The 15,000-nt window shown below is 40.9% G+C and overlaps 1 protein-coding gene across 1 annotated transcript in view; it reads left to right on the top strand.

The window, feature by feature from the left end:
• Positions 1-739: 739 nt before the first annotated feature.
• CLCN5 (chloride voltage-gated channel 5) overlaps positions 740-15,000 on the top strand; it is a 211,070-nt gene continuing 196,809 nt past the window's right edge. Inside the window, exon 1 of the mRNA XM_004376831.3 lies at positions 740-2,597. Coding sequence (XP_004376888.3) covers positions 2,582-2,597 — 16 coding nt within the window. The 5' untranslated portion in view covers positions 740-2,581. The remainder of the gene's footprint in view (positions 2,598-15,000) is intronic.

Raw genomic sequence — 15,000 nt, 5'->3', positions numbered from 1 at the left:
TGGCAGCAAGCAAGGCCGCCCTACTGCGGTTGCGCTAGCTGAAACTCCGCCCAGCACCGTCTTCGCTCCTTTCTCCGCCTCCGTTGGCCTCATCCCCCTCCCCGCCTCTGCCGAGGTGTTGGTAGATGGCCGGCCGCGGCGCGCACGCGCAGATGTCGGCTGTCCTGAGCGCTGACTTGTGAGGCGCCTGTCACATGAGCTGCGCGCCTGCTCTGCTCCCCCCTCCTCCCTGGCTGGGTTGGGTGAATGAAGCTCTGCCGGCTACGTGAGGCGCTAGCTCAACTTGGTGTTCTGGACGCCAGAGCGAACTGAGCGCTCTCACCGCGGGCGGCGGACACAGGCTCAGCTGCTTCTGACTCAGCGACAGGTAAAGACAAAAGGGCTGTCCCTTCCCCAACAGGTTCTTCGCGGCACCGCGGTTCCCTGGCCCACTCTCTGAGCACCCGCTGAACGCAGCGACCCCGGCGGAGCGCTCCCCTGCCAGCTCGGCCCAGGGAGATAGGTGATTCCCGTGCCCGGCCGCGGCTGCCTGGCACTTGGAGGAGTTAGCGAGGCTGGTTCCAGCCAGTGCGGGGCGGCATCTTGCCGGGAGCCCAACCCTGTTCTCCGAGCAAGGGTCCCTGACCTGCCTGAGCGAAGTTTCCTCGCAGAGCGGTGCCAAGCCCGCCTGGGTTTTGAATGTGGGTAGTTAGTTGCATGTGTCCCCTTTCCAGGACCAGGGCAGGATGGCTTTTGCTGGTAAAGCTCTGTCGAGGCCCATTCTTCTTCTTCCTGCTCTGGACTCGCGGGTTTATGTGGATCTTAGCGAAGCTGAGTCCAAACTCTCAGAAAAGGAGTTGCTGCGCGTTTTCCTTTTCCCACTTAACGCGCGTGGATGGTTCTCTCCAGACTTTCGAGGCTTGCGCTTGAGCTCCTTTACCCTTAGAGGGAAAGCTTTTGCCTTTACTTTGACGTGCGTTTACCTTTATTAACATTTCATAGCAAATCAGTTTCCTGGAGTTCCAGAGAAGTTGCGTGTACGCTCGTGTGATAACGTCAGTGTAAGCTCCTTCGAGTAATCGAGGGAAATCCAGAAGTTTGGAGCACAAAAAGCCAGTAAGATCCACTTTATATAAACTTCATGCATTTGTTAGCAACTACCCAGGTTTAACTTAAGAGATGTTAAATTTTCGCCTTGTCCCATTAGGCTCAGATCAGTACTTCCTAACTGCATGTAAAATAGGAGTGGAGGAGGAAGGCAAACCAAAACAAACTGCCCTAGGTTCCAGATAAGTCACCGGGGCGATTTTTCCTGGTGAATTCATCCTGGGAATATATGAGTTCCTAGATTTCCTGGACTTCTTGAACCGTTCCTTAACCAAATCATTGTCTTTTCTCTAGCGGTATTTTTTGAGACTAGTGTGTACATTAATCCTTAAAAAAAAAAAGTCATTAAAGAAGGCCAAAATGATGATTCTTAAGTTAGTATTGGTCTTTCAGTGTTTGTTTTTTAGCGGTTTCACTTTGGGGATGGAGGTGTTGATTGTATAAAAGCTATGGAAATAACAACCTACTTTGATGTTCACCAGGTCAGAAAGGTGAGGACTTTTCCTTAGAAAAAGCAAATTGGCTTGTATGCTAAATAAGGAAGACCAATTTATTAACTAAGAACTTGTTTAAATGGACAAGCACAAGTGTCCAATACATTAAATCTCTGAATCAAGCAGTCAAACATCTCACTTTTTCTCCCATCCCTAGCTCCTTTCATATCTTTACAAATAGTATTGTCCTAAGACTGGATTTGAAGTTTTAAAAATAGGAATTAGCTGAATTAATTTGGTTTTACTTAAACTAGTCTTATATTTTTACATTTTTCTCTTTTTTGGTTCATTTTTTTCCCTGCTTATAAAAGGAATATATGCTCACTATAGGAAATTCGTTAATTGTGGAAAAGTATAACGAGGTGGGGCGGAAGAACCATGAGCCAAAAACACCATCACGTTTAACTTTTTATTATTATTATATTTTAATGCAAGATCTATTTTAAAACTTTAAGTATTCACAACATTCGCTCTCCTTTCTACTGATTTTTAATGTAACGTTGGGTATTTGAGGGTTGGATGTTATACTGCTCTTCATTCCCAGAAGCGTGGAACTTCAAGATGGGAAAGACGTTTAGCTGTTATCCAACCACCCAACCTTTAAGATTCTGAAACCCATTTACTGAGGATCCAGTGATTCATGCAGAATTGTACAGCACTGAGTAGCAAAATTGATTGACTCTAGATTTCCCGATTGATTCTCTCTTTCTTCAGCAATTCTTGCTGCTTACGGGGAAACGTGACACTGCCTGTGTCTGCATATCTTTGAAAGCGAGATTCAGAGAGGAGCAGGAGATAATTTTCAAGGATTTGAAATGTATTTTTTCATTTATGTATTCATTTTTCTTTTTACATTTTTCAGGGCTGGGGGGTTCTAGCATCTTCCAGAAAGCAGGACCACACCTTCCATCTTCACCCCATTCAAGACTCCGTACTAAACTGGGGGGTGCTCTGAGAAACCCTGAGACTGTGACCCCAGCCTGGGAGAAGATAGGATCAAGATGGCCATGTGGCAGGGTAAGAAATTAGCGCTTATTCCTCTAACTGGTTTTTCCTCCTTCTCTATCCTCCACTCTTACCCAACCCCCCAAGCCAGTGGCAGCCAGCCAGCTGTTTCTTTAATTTAACCCTTTGTCTTGGCAAGGACAAAGCACATTAACTTAAAAGAAGCTGCTGTAAGCTAGAAGCTCAAATTATTTTAAAGGAGAAGTGGAGGGGTGAAGGGAGGTAGCAGGAAAATTTAGTGCCAGAAGCATTTTAAAAGAACTCCCTTCATTTAAACATGTGCTTGTGGGGATTATATATGAGGAAACAATATTTTTTTATATTTGTGCTTTTCATTTGTTTCCGGCAAATTTCTATCATAGGATTCTCAAAGGTGGGTAAACAGATGTCAGTGTCTCCCTGGCTTCGTCTTCTCAATAAAGAATTTCCTGGGACTTAATGCAGCTTGTAAAAGCATATTTAATATTACAGTGTTTATATTTGGTGACGGAGGTAAAAATGCCTATTTTAATAATGTGAACTACCCAAGAGCAAAGCTCAACAACACCTCGGCTGGTGGAGTTACATCTCTTGTGAACCTGTGAATTGCTACCACGTAAAAAGTTTATTCTTTATTTTTAGTGGGGTTGAGGATGGTACCCCTCAGTAGAGTATCAGAATCACCAAGAGTATGTGGGATTCTTATGTTTATCAAAAGAGGATGTGGGTTTAAAAATGATAGACAAACACTACCCAAATTCATCTGTGACCAACAAAAGGTTAAAGACCACTTAACTGAGTAGAATGAAGTAGCTTGAATAACTATAAATGTTCAACAGGTAGGTTTGTTGGTGGTCTAATGTATCTCTTAACAACGTCTTATTGTGTTGGTTATTGCTTTAAATATGTAGGCACGCAAACGTAACAAGTATTTTTGATGGGCAATGATGGTCAATTTAAAGATATTTTTTGAAATGGGGTTTGGCCTGTATACCTGTTTCGACTCACACAATGACTATTTATCAAGAGAAGTTTGGATACTCTTGCTTAAATTCTGAGACATTCTTTCATTCAACAAACAGGATACAAAGATGAATGAGACACAACTCTGGAGGGTTTGGTTGTCTTGTGGGAAAGACAGACATATAAACAAATAATTATATCACATTGCATAAGTATCATAATAGGGAGAGGTGCAAAATACGATGGATGAACTCTGAGATTTGAGCTGATCTAAAAAAACGAGTGGGAGTTTGCCGGATGGGCAAATGAGAGAATTGCATTCTGGGCAGACAGAGAAGCACTATTTTGGAACTTCCAAGTTGCTCCGTTTGCCTAGTATGAGATGTGTAGGGGCATGACCTCAGATGAAGCAGGGAAGGTAGTCAGAGGCCAGATAATAAAGGGCCTTGTATGCTCTATCCTGACGACAAAGATTCTAAACAGGGAGGTAACATAACCACATTTTGTTTTAGAAAGATTACTTTGGCAGCAGTGGTAGGTGGAATTGGAGCTGGAGAGAATGAAAGCAGGAAGACCAATTGGGAGGTTTCTGGTATAGTGGTTTAGGGGAGAGATGGTGAGGGTCTGAGAAGCAGGGGCAGCAAGGAGGGAGAGAAGAGGATGGATTCTAGAAATGTTCTCTGACTGGTTATGGGGGGAACGGAGTCTGGGTTGACACCCAGTTTGGATGCCTGGGGGCCAGTGGTGTCATTCACTGAGATGGGGATCCTGAGAGGAAGCATGAAGGGCATGGGGATGGTGGGAAGCTCATGTAGTGAGTTTGTTTACACCTGTTTTGCTTGAGACACCTGTGGGCTATTAGGTTGATGTTTTGAAAGTATGGAACTGGAGTTTGTGCAGGTAGGGAACTAAAGAGCTTGTGTTTTTCTCTCTTTTCAAAAATATTTAACAGAAATGTCATTAATAGTTAATGCTCTTGCTATTTTATAATAAAACATTTTAATGGATAACAAGTCATAATAAATTCTTATATTTTCTTAATAAACAATGTATTTTGAAACCTCAGATCCTGGAACGTGATCTGTTTAAAATGACATTGGAGTAAAACCTCATTTATCTAGCGTTAATGAAGAAGGGAGTAGTCCACATAAGGAAATTTTTTTGGATAGTATAGTATAGTGGTTAAAAGCGTGGGCCTGGGTTCAACTCTCTTGGTTCCAGCACTTGGTGCTGTGAGACCTTGGGCAAGTCACTTAACCTCTCTGTGTCTTAGTTTCCTGCTATATAAAATGGGGATAATAATAGAACTCACTTTATAGGGTTGTTGTGAGGATTAAATATATGTATGTATATATGTATATTAAGTACCATAAAACTGTGTACCATTTGTATTATGATACTTACAATATTGTCTAGCATATAATAAGTGCTCAGTAAAATTTAGCAATAGCTATCATTATTATCATCAACATCATATTATTATTTTTCTATAGCCTGTGTTGGCACTGGGACTCTGTTCTGTGAAGATAATTTCAGGTTGTTTTTGCAAGCCCTATCCTGTGGTAGTCTGTTTGGGTCTTTAACTAGATGTTTAGACCTGAAGAGATCTTAGAAAACTTCTGGCCCAACCCCTGGAGGTTAAGCCATGTGCCCAAGGTCAAACAGCTAATAGTTGATAGTAGTGACAGGACTAAAACCTAGATTTCCTGACACTATATTCCCATTTTCTTTCCATGGGCTGGTAGAAAAGGGAATGTAGGAACTGTTTCACTCTCAGTTCAAGGAAGCTTCGGAGTTAGTCTCTGGAGCTAGTTGAGGAGTTCTAAGAGCTGCGAGAACCCAAATCTCCTTAGTTGCTTGGGTCAGTGCTATCTAGTTCTGACCCTGGAGTTCTTCCATGGAACATTTGATCAGAATTCTTATACCTCTTAAATATGGCTAACATTATTATTTTGACTTCAGTTGATAAAACTTTCTAATACATTTCCAGGCCACTTTGAAGAGACTGTACTGGGCATAATATCAGTTTTATTGGTCTAATTGTCAACAAAGTATTAAAGAGAAGACTAGGCAGTTTGGGGTGGGATGAGGTACGATGCTTGTATTGTTAGGTGTTATTTATTTATTCAGTTAACATTTATTGAACACTAGTTGTGCACCAGGCATTATGCTGGGCCCTGGAGATGCAATAGTCAGTAAAAACAGGTATGATTCAGTAGTCTTGGGGGACATCTAGGTCAGTTGGCATAACATAGTTCAAAAAGATAATGTTCTGCATCCTACTGTGGCAAGTAGCATCTGGGGTCTTAAAAGCTTGCAAGTGGCCATCTGAGATAGAACTATTGGTCTTGTCCCTCTCTGGGGCAGAGGAGAGTGAAGGAAACCAAAGACTCAAGGAAGCAATTAGTCCAAAAGACTAATGGCCCACATGAACCACAGCCTCCTCTAGCCTGAGATCAGAAGAACTAGATGGTGCCCGGCTACCACTACTGACTGCTCTGACCAGGGACACGATAGAAGGTCCCAGTTAGAATGGGAGAAAAATGTAGAACAAAACTCAAATTCATGAAAAAGACCAGACTTACTGGAATGATAGAGACTAGAGGAACTCCCGAGACTATCGCCCTAAAACACCCTTTTAACTTGGAACTGAAGCCACTCCTGGAGGCCACCTTTCAGCCAAATAATAGATTGGCCTATAAAATAATAACACTATGAGGAGCGTGCTCCTTAGAATAGTCAACTAGAGAGAGACCAAATGGGCAACATTTGCCCAAAAGCAAAGATGAAGGCAGAGAGGGGCAGGGAAACTGGAGGGATGAAAATAGCAAAGCCAGGGTGGAAATGGTGAGAGTGCTGACACATTGCAGGGGACATCAGCCAATGTCACGGAATAATTTGTGTATAAATCGTTGAATGGGAAACTAATTTGCTGTAGAAACTTTCACCTAAACCACAATAAAATGTTAAAAAAAAAGGTATGATTTCTGCTCTCATAGAGTTTATCAACTTGGATAAATGTAACATTTTAAATTAATGGAGAAATGATTTATTTAACAATTGTGCTGAAGTAATAATTACTTAATTTGGAAAGGTTGACACCACCATAAATTTAAAAGGATTAAAATAGTGTTTCTTAATAAAGGGGGGAGGAATGTGCATTGTAATGATCTGTGGTGCTTTTAAAAATATTCCTGTTCAGGCCTCATTGCTCCAAATTGTGATTCAGTCTTAAGACCTGAGCGTTTAAAGAAAGAAGCTCTCTAGGCAGTTGTAATGTGTAATCCCAATTGGGAACTGCTACATTTGAGAGCTAGCAGTTTACAAAAAAGAGAAATGATAAAAAAAAAAAAACTAAAAAATATAGGAGAATATTTATTATAATCTTGGAGTAAGGAAGATACTTGTATGTGTAGTATCAAAGATAGAAAAGTAAAGAAAAAGATTAATAGATTATATAAAAATTTAATATTTCTGCACAAAACCATAAAGTTAATGAGGAAACTAGAAACAATTGCAACAAGACTCATTATCCTTAACACACACAGACTTCCAGAGCAATAAGAAAAATACAAGTATTGTACTAGAAAAATGTGCGAAGGCTGGTGTCTTAGTCATCTCGTGCTGCTATAACAGAAATACCACAATGGATGGCTTTAACAAAGAGAAATTTATTTCCTCGCAGTAAGGTAGGCTAAAAGTCCAAATTCAGGGCATCAGCTTCAGGGGAAGGCTTTCTCTCTCTGTCGGCCTTCTTCTCATCAGTGTTCCCGTAGACTGGGAGCTTCTCCACGCAGGGACCCCGGGTCCAAAGGACACGCTCTACTCCTGGCACTGCTTTCTTGGTGGTGTGAGGTCCCCCTGTCTCTCTGCTTACTTCTCTCTTTTGTATCTCAAGAGATTGCCTCAGGACACAATCCAGTCTTACAGACTTGAGTCCTGCCATATTAACACAACTGCCACCCATTCTCCCTCATTAACATCATAGAGGCAGGATTTACAACATATAGGAAAATCACACAATACCAGGAATCATGGCCCAGCCAAATTGATACACACATTTTTAGGGGGACATAATTCAATCCATGACAGATGGGAATAGGAAAGTACATAAAAGAAGAAACCCAAATGTCCAATAAACATGAAAATATGTTCTATCTTAGTAGTAATCAAAGAAAGGGGAATTAAAATGGCTTACCATTTTCTCCAACATAATTTGCAGAGAAAAAGGAATGACAAAACTCAGTGCTGGCAAGACTACAAGAAAGCAGGCATTCTTATACACTTCTGGTGGGAATGTCAATTTGTCAGTATTTATCAATGCTTTAAAAAATGTGTTTACCTTTTGACCTAGCAATTTCTTTCCTTGGAATTTATCCTAAGGAGATAAGGATATGCACAAAGATGTATCAACAAGGATATTAATTACAGCATTTTTTATAATAGGAAAAATTGATCACGTATTATGATACATCTATACAACGGAATACTATACCAAAACCAAACCTGTTGCTGTCAATTCGATTCCGACTTATAGCGACCCTGTAGGACAGAGTAGAGCTGCCCCATAGAGTTTCCAGGGAGCTCCTGGTGGATTTGAACTGCTGACTTCTTGGTTAGCAGCCGTAGCACTTAACTACTATGCCAGCAGGGTTTCCACGGAATACTATAGTTACTAAAATAATAATGTAGAGTTATTTATTAACATAGAAATAGGTTCATGATATAATGTTTAATAGGGAAAAAAGCTGATTTGAAGTTATCAGTTAAAAGTATAGGCTCTGGGCTTGGACCTGGATTCAAATCCTGAATACACTATTATCAGCTGTGTGATGTTGGGTATGTTACTTACCTTACTCGTTGCTGTCAAGTCAATTTCAACTCATAGCAATCCTATAGGACAGAGTAGAGCTGGGGTTCCAAGGCTGTAAATGTTTATGGAAGCAGATTGCCACATCTTTCTCCCACAGAGTGGCTAGTGGGTTTGAAGTGCCTATCTTTCAGTTAGCAGCCGACTGCTTAGCCACTGTGCCACCCGGGCTCCTACTTATCTTAAAAAAAAAAAAGACAAACCCATTGCCATCGAGTCAACTCCAAGTCATAGCAACCCTATAGGACAGAGTAGAACTGCCCCATAGGGTTTCCAAGGAGCGGCTGGTGGATTCAAACTGCCGACCCTTTGGTTAGCAGCCAAGCTCTTAACCACTGTGCCACCAGGGTTTCCCACTTAGTGTTCCTCAATTTACACGTTGCCATCTATTCAGTTCTGACTCTTGGTGACCCTGTGTATGTCAGAGTAGAACTGTGTGTCACAGGGTTTTCAATGGCTGATTTTTTGGAAGTACATCACCAGGCCTTTCTTCCGAGATGCCTCTGGGTGGACTTGAACCTTTAACTTTTTGGTTAGCAACCGAGCGCTTACCAATTTGCACCACCCAAGGACTCCAAAATAGGGATAAGATAGTAGCAAACCTAGCAGTTCCCAACTTGTATGCCCGTTAAACTCACCTGGGGGTCTTTTAAAACTCCCAAGGCCCATACCTCACTCCAAACAAAGTAAATCATAATCTGAGGATGGGACATATCAGTATTTTTGGAGCTCCCCAGGTGTTTGCAGTATGCAGACAAGTGTGGGGACTACTGAGCCAACCCTTAGGGTTATTGGGGGGATTAAATGAGAAAATCACTGTGCTTGGCATGTGGTAAGTACTCAATACATGGTGGTGGTGGTGGTTGGGTGCCGTTGAGTTGCTTTCGACTCATAGTGAGCCCATGTGACAGAGTAGAACTGCCTCATAGTGTTTTCTAGGCTGTAATCTTTACAGGAAAGAGCCCTGGTGGTGCAGTGGTTAAGTGCTTGGCTGCTAACTGAGAGGTTGGCAGTTCAAACCCACCAACTGCTCTGCTGGAGAAAGATGTGACATTCTGCTTCCCTAAAGATTATAGCCTTGGAAACCATATGGGGCAGTTCTACTCTGTCCTATAGGGTTACTATGAGTCAGAATCGACTTGACAGCAATGGGTTTGGTTTTGGTAATCTTTATGGGAGCAGATCACCAGGTCTTTCTCATGTGGAGCCGCTGGGTAGATTTGAACTCTCAACCTTTAGGTTAGCAGCCGAGTGCTTAACTGTTGTGCTACCAGGGCTCCTTCAATACATGGTAGCTATTATTATTGTTGTTTTTATTAATAATGGTATGATTCCGTTTTAATATACTATGTGTGTGTCTTTGTATAATATAAAGAAAAGTCTGAGAGGATATACACAAAATATTTAAAAAGAAATTACAGTTGATATTTTTGCTTATCTGTATCTTCCAATTTTTCTATAAACAACATGGATTATTTGTTAACTTTACAAAGTACAATTTTTGAAAGTAGTGTCAGAGATGTACACAGCTTTATATAAGGTATTTATAACAGTGAAAAACTGAACACAGTTTCCATAATAGGGAAATATAAGTAAATTGTGATGTGTCGATACAGTATGATATCTGGCTATTAAAAATCAAGATTAACTAATGCAAAGGAAAATCTTCATGATATAATGGAAAAGGACAAAGTATGGAATTATGCCATTTCTGTCTTTTTTAAGTGTGTGTTTATCAGTATGTTTACATGTTACATATACTCCTATGGATGTAAAGGTAAATATAGGATGAAAGGAAAAGATTCAAATTTGTGAAAGTGGTTATCTCCAGGTTTCAGAATATACTTTTTTTTCTTTTTTAATACTTTTGTTTATTTTCTGAATTTTACATAATGAATATGTATTACATGTATAACTAGAAAGCAAGTTATTTTAAAATGAGATCTAAAATAAGAGTCAGTAAACTCTTAATGAGTGCCTCCAACAAGGGTGAAGTGTGTGGGCTCCTAGACAACTGCTTTAGCCACTCTCTGCTTCCCCTCTACCCTCCCAGTTAAAACAGAAAGAAAGAAAGAAACGAAGACTCCGAGAACTTGTTTAGAGCAGCTATTTGCTATTAATACTTTCTCAGATACTCTTGTAATTTTTGGCCATCTCTGCTCTTTAACTCCCAAAACTCTCCTGGGAGTAAAAGTGGTGATGGGGAGATTGTACAAAAAGTGGGAAATGAAAATTAATCTAATGTGAGGATTACATAATAAGGTGAGGCGGCAGAATATGTCAGGGTAAGCCTGGAAGTAAGGCAGAGGAAAGTTGTAATGAATAGTTGGAATGAGAAACAGTTCTGTTGGCATCAAATCCTAAGGAAGTATATGTTTCAACCTTGTGGAGTTTTTTTTTTTTTTTTTTTTTAGCAAATGATAGTATATTTGTAAACACTCTGGTGATTTAGCTAACACATGGGGAGCCAGGAGGGAGCATCACAAAGCAGTCAGTAAATTGATGACAGAGCTTTGGTATGAAATCTGGATAGTTGTGTGGCTCTCGAACTAAAGTCATGTTGTTACAACTGCAGTAATAAAGCAGAGCCCTTTTCCCCTCTGTGTCTGGCACAGTGTTTCACCTCTAGCAGGCACTCAAGAAATAAGTTCAACTCTCTTCACCTATTGTCCTTACACAACTCCTCAGAGGGGGAAGTAGAGGGGATGGGTTCTGATGAAAAGCATTGGTTAGGGAATAAAACAAAAACAATCTTTCATAAAGTTATTCTTTAAGAGACAACCATTCTTTCCCAAGCATGTAGTTGGGGAAGGAGCACAGGCCTTGGAATCTGATATGCCTGGATCTGAACCCTGGGTCTGCCATTTGGTAGTCAAGGTTACCTAAACTCTGAAAGCCTCAATTGTCTCATCTGGGGTAAAGTATAGTGGCAAAGAGCACAAACTCTGGAGCTAGACTCCCTGGGTTTGTATTCTGGCTCTGTTACTACCAGCTATGTGACTTTGGGCAAGTTATTTAATCTCTTTGTGCCTCACTCTCTTCATCTGTAAAATGGGGTTAATAATAATACCTACTCAGGATTATTAGGAGGATGAAGTGAGTTAATACACATATATACAGTCCTTTGAATAGTTAAGCAGTCACAAATGTTGACCTTTACTATTATAGTACACAACATGATATAATATTTATTTCACAAGTTTGTATATAAAATGAGATAGTCATTGAAATGTCTGGCCTGTAGTAGATCTTCTGATTGTATTAGAATTGTGACATAAAAATAAAGTTAGATATGTTGTAAAAGAGATGTTTTTAAACTGGAAAGGATCTTTAGAGGTGCTCTGGTTCAAGTGCCTTATCTTGTAAAGGAAGAAACTGAGGCCCAGTGAGACTTACTCTAGGTCACACAGATGTTCCATGGTACATAGAGCCAGGACTAGACCCTGGGTCTCCTGATAATGCTGTTTAGCTTGCTGGTGCGCTCACCTGCATGGTCTCTGTTTACTTATATAGACCTATTGCATTACACTGCCTTCCCTAGCATTGGGTATTTTATAATTTTCTGCTAAATATTAGTCTCTCCCTACTATGCTTTATTGCTAGTTTGAAAAGTTTGGGTTTTTTTCCAAAGAATTGTTTTTTCATTGAGGCTTCCAGGGTGTGTTTTTTTTTTTTCATGTCACTATGTTAGCATTTTTGAAATAAACTATAGGTTCTTGTGTTTTAACCAGAATTATGATTCAGAGTTTCCTGTTTCATGTAATGCTATTCTGTGCATGTATTGGAGGTAGGGGGAGGGAGAACTAGAAAGTTTCACTATGGGTGGCAACAAATGTCAGATTCTTCCTATTTTTTCTACCTTCTATTAATATTCCAGCTGTTTATAGACCTGTGGCCAGATCAGAGAACCTGTTGAGTAGTTAAGAGTATGAGGAAACCTCCTTAGTAATGTCATATTTGATGTTTTTCAACCTAATACCATTCAGGCATTTTATTTTATTTTATTTATTTAGGATTTCTGCCCTGACTACTTCCATGAGGAACATAAATTGCAACACAGAGAAATTAAAAATAAATCCAGGGCAAGGACCATCCAGTGGAAACAAAATAGATATTACCAGGCATGTGAGATCCTCTGGGTGCTGAACTCCCCTCCCCTCACTTTCCCTCTTCTCTGGCTTCCACACAGAAAGATAAAGCACATTAAATTACATTATTGACGTCTTCTGGCCAAAAAAGTGTTCAGATGTAGAGAAACCCCCTGGCCCTGTCTAGGCAGAGTCTTGTGGTCCTTCCACCTCACAGGCCTGACCTGTGACCACATATGACTCAGCACTGAATATTCCCAGGTTGGAATCATGACCTTTTCTATTTAGTTTGAGAGTGGTAAGAAGCTGATGGGCAGGGGGATTGCTGCCATCCATTCTCCCAACTCTGCCAAAGCCTTTTTTTCCTTGGGCTTTATACCCTGGTAATAATAACGGTGCCGTCTTCTTTTATGTTACCTATGCTGAATGATTGTACTACCATACACCTAGATATCAAAGCCACAAATACGAGAGGCAGTGTTATGGATTGAATTGTGTCCCCCCAAAATATGTGTTGTAAATCCTAACCTCTATCCCTGTGGTTATAATCCCATATGGGACTGAGTTGTCTTTGTTATGTTAGTGAGGCAAGATTAGTGTAGGGTGTATCTTGAGTCAGTCTTTTTTGAGCTATAAAAGAGATTAAACAAGCGAGCAGAGCAAAGATGGGAGAAGAGAGATGCCAAGCCACATGGAGATCTCTAATGGTCCAGGAAGCAGACGCTGAAGAGACAAGGACCTTCCTCCAGAGCTGACAGAGAGAGAAAGCCTTCCCCTAGAGCTGGCTCCCTGAATTCCGACTTCTAGCCTCCTAAACTGTGAGAAAATAAATTTCTGTTTGTTAAAGCCATCCACTTGTGGTATTTCTGTTATAGCAGCACTAGATAACTAAGACTGGCATCATACATTCTTTGCTCTTACCCTACTTCCAGTCCACCTCTGGTAGCCTAGACCATTTCAGTAGGAAGCATTTCTGGCAAACATCTACTCATCTTTCAACCATCTGCTCAAGGATCACCTCTTCTATGTAGTCTTTTTCTGAAATCTCTCCCATCCTCTGGTAAAATTAGCCCTCCCCTTCTTTGTGTGTTTTCTTACTATATTGTATACCCCTCGAGGGCACTGGCTGTATTTATTCAATATTTTGTTTTTCATATCTGCTGTGTGGCAGACATTGTGGTAGGTAGGTGCTAGGGATTATAGCAGTGAACACAGAAGTCACAATTCTTGTCCTTCTAAGCCTTACAGTCTTGTGGGGGAGTTGAAATGCAAACTAATAAACAAATAATTATAAAGTAAGTGCTATGAAAGTAACCCACTGCCATCAAGTTAATTTCAACTCATAGCGACCCCATAGGGTTTCCAAGGCTGTAAATCTCTACGGAAGCAGACTGCCACATCTTTCTCCTGCAGAGCCGCTGGTGGTTTCAAACTGCCAACCTTTTGGTTAGCAGTCGATTACTTTAATCATTGCGCCACCAAGGCTCCGTATGAAAGTAACAAAAAAACCCAGACCCGTTGCTGTTGAGTCAATTCCAACTCATAGTGGACACTATAGGACAGAGTAGAACTGCCCTGTACGATTTCCAAGGAGTGCCTGGTGGATTCGAACTGCTGACCTTTTGGTTAGAAGCTGTAGCTCTTAACCACTATGCCACCAGGGTTTCCCTATGAGAGTAAAGTACTATGAAAAAAAAAAATAGATGAGGCATAATTTACTGGGGGAAGGAGGGCCTGGGAGGAAGTGACAAGTTCAGGTGAGACCTAAAAGATGAGTAGGAGTTATTCAGCCAAAGAGCTGAGGGAAGAGCATTCCAGGTAGAGGAAGCGAAGTGAAAATATCTGAGGTGGAAAGAAGCTGGGTTCTTTCCCAGTGTAGTCCAGTGTGGCTAGGCTGTAGTGAATGAGGTATAAAAGGGCATGAGATGAAACTGGAAGGATGAGCAGGGAGCAGATCATACAAGGTTTTGTAGGCCATGTTACCAAGTATTCTAAGTGCAATGTGAAGGCCTTGCACATAGATTGGATAGGGCAGGGTGACCAGTGAAGGGGGGGGGGGGTCCTCATTCATCTTCCTATACCAGGTGCCTAGCAGAGAGTGCCCATTTAGTCTTTATTTAATGAGTAATAACTGCCTTGCCTTCCTACCATGATTGCCTTGATCAAATGAGGTAAGGTATGCTAAGGTGCTTTGCAAAATTTAAAATGTTATACGTGTGCTATTCTAGAAGTGATTCACTAGATTCTTTGTTGTGGTGCTTACAGAGGTTCAGTATCACTGGAATAACCCCATTCTCTGTAACTAGAAATATCTCTCAATCAGATCATTCCATGCCATGAATATGCTGATGTACTGAATCCTTATGTATTCAAAGTGTATCTCCATTGCTAATTCCTAGACCCAGGCTTTTAACTGTGGACAAGTAGAAACCACCTTATATCACACTATTATGTAGCACCCCTGGTGTTAGAGATAATTATGCTTGGTATTGCCAGGAGCATTATAGGTTTCTTT

The sequence above is a fragment of the Trichechus manatus genome, unplaced genomic scaffold (genome assembly GCF_000243295.1).
Source record: "Trichechus manatus latirostris isolate Lorelei unplaced genomic scaffold, TriManLat1.0 scaffold00046, whole genome shotgun sequence".
Taxonomy (NCBI): domain Eukaryota; kingdom Metazoa; phylum Chordata; class Mammalia; order Sirenia; family Trichechidae; genus Trichechus; species Trichechus manatus.
Note: the sequence above shows the minus strand (reverse complement) of the source record. Positions and strands in the feature narration are given on the sequence as shown.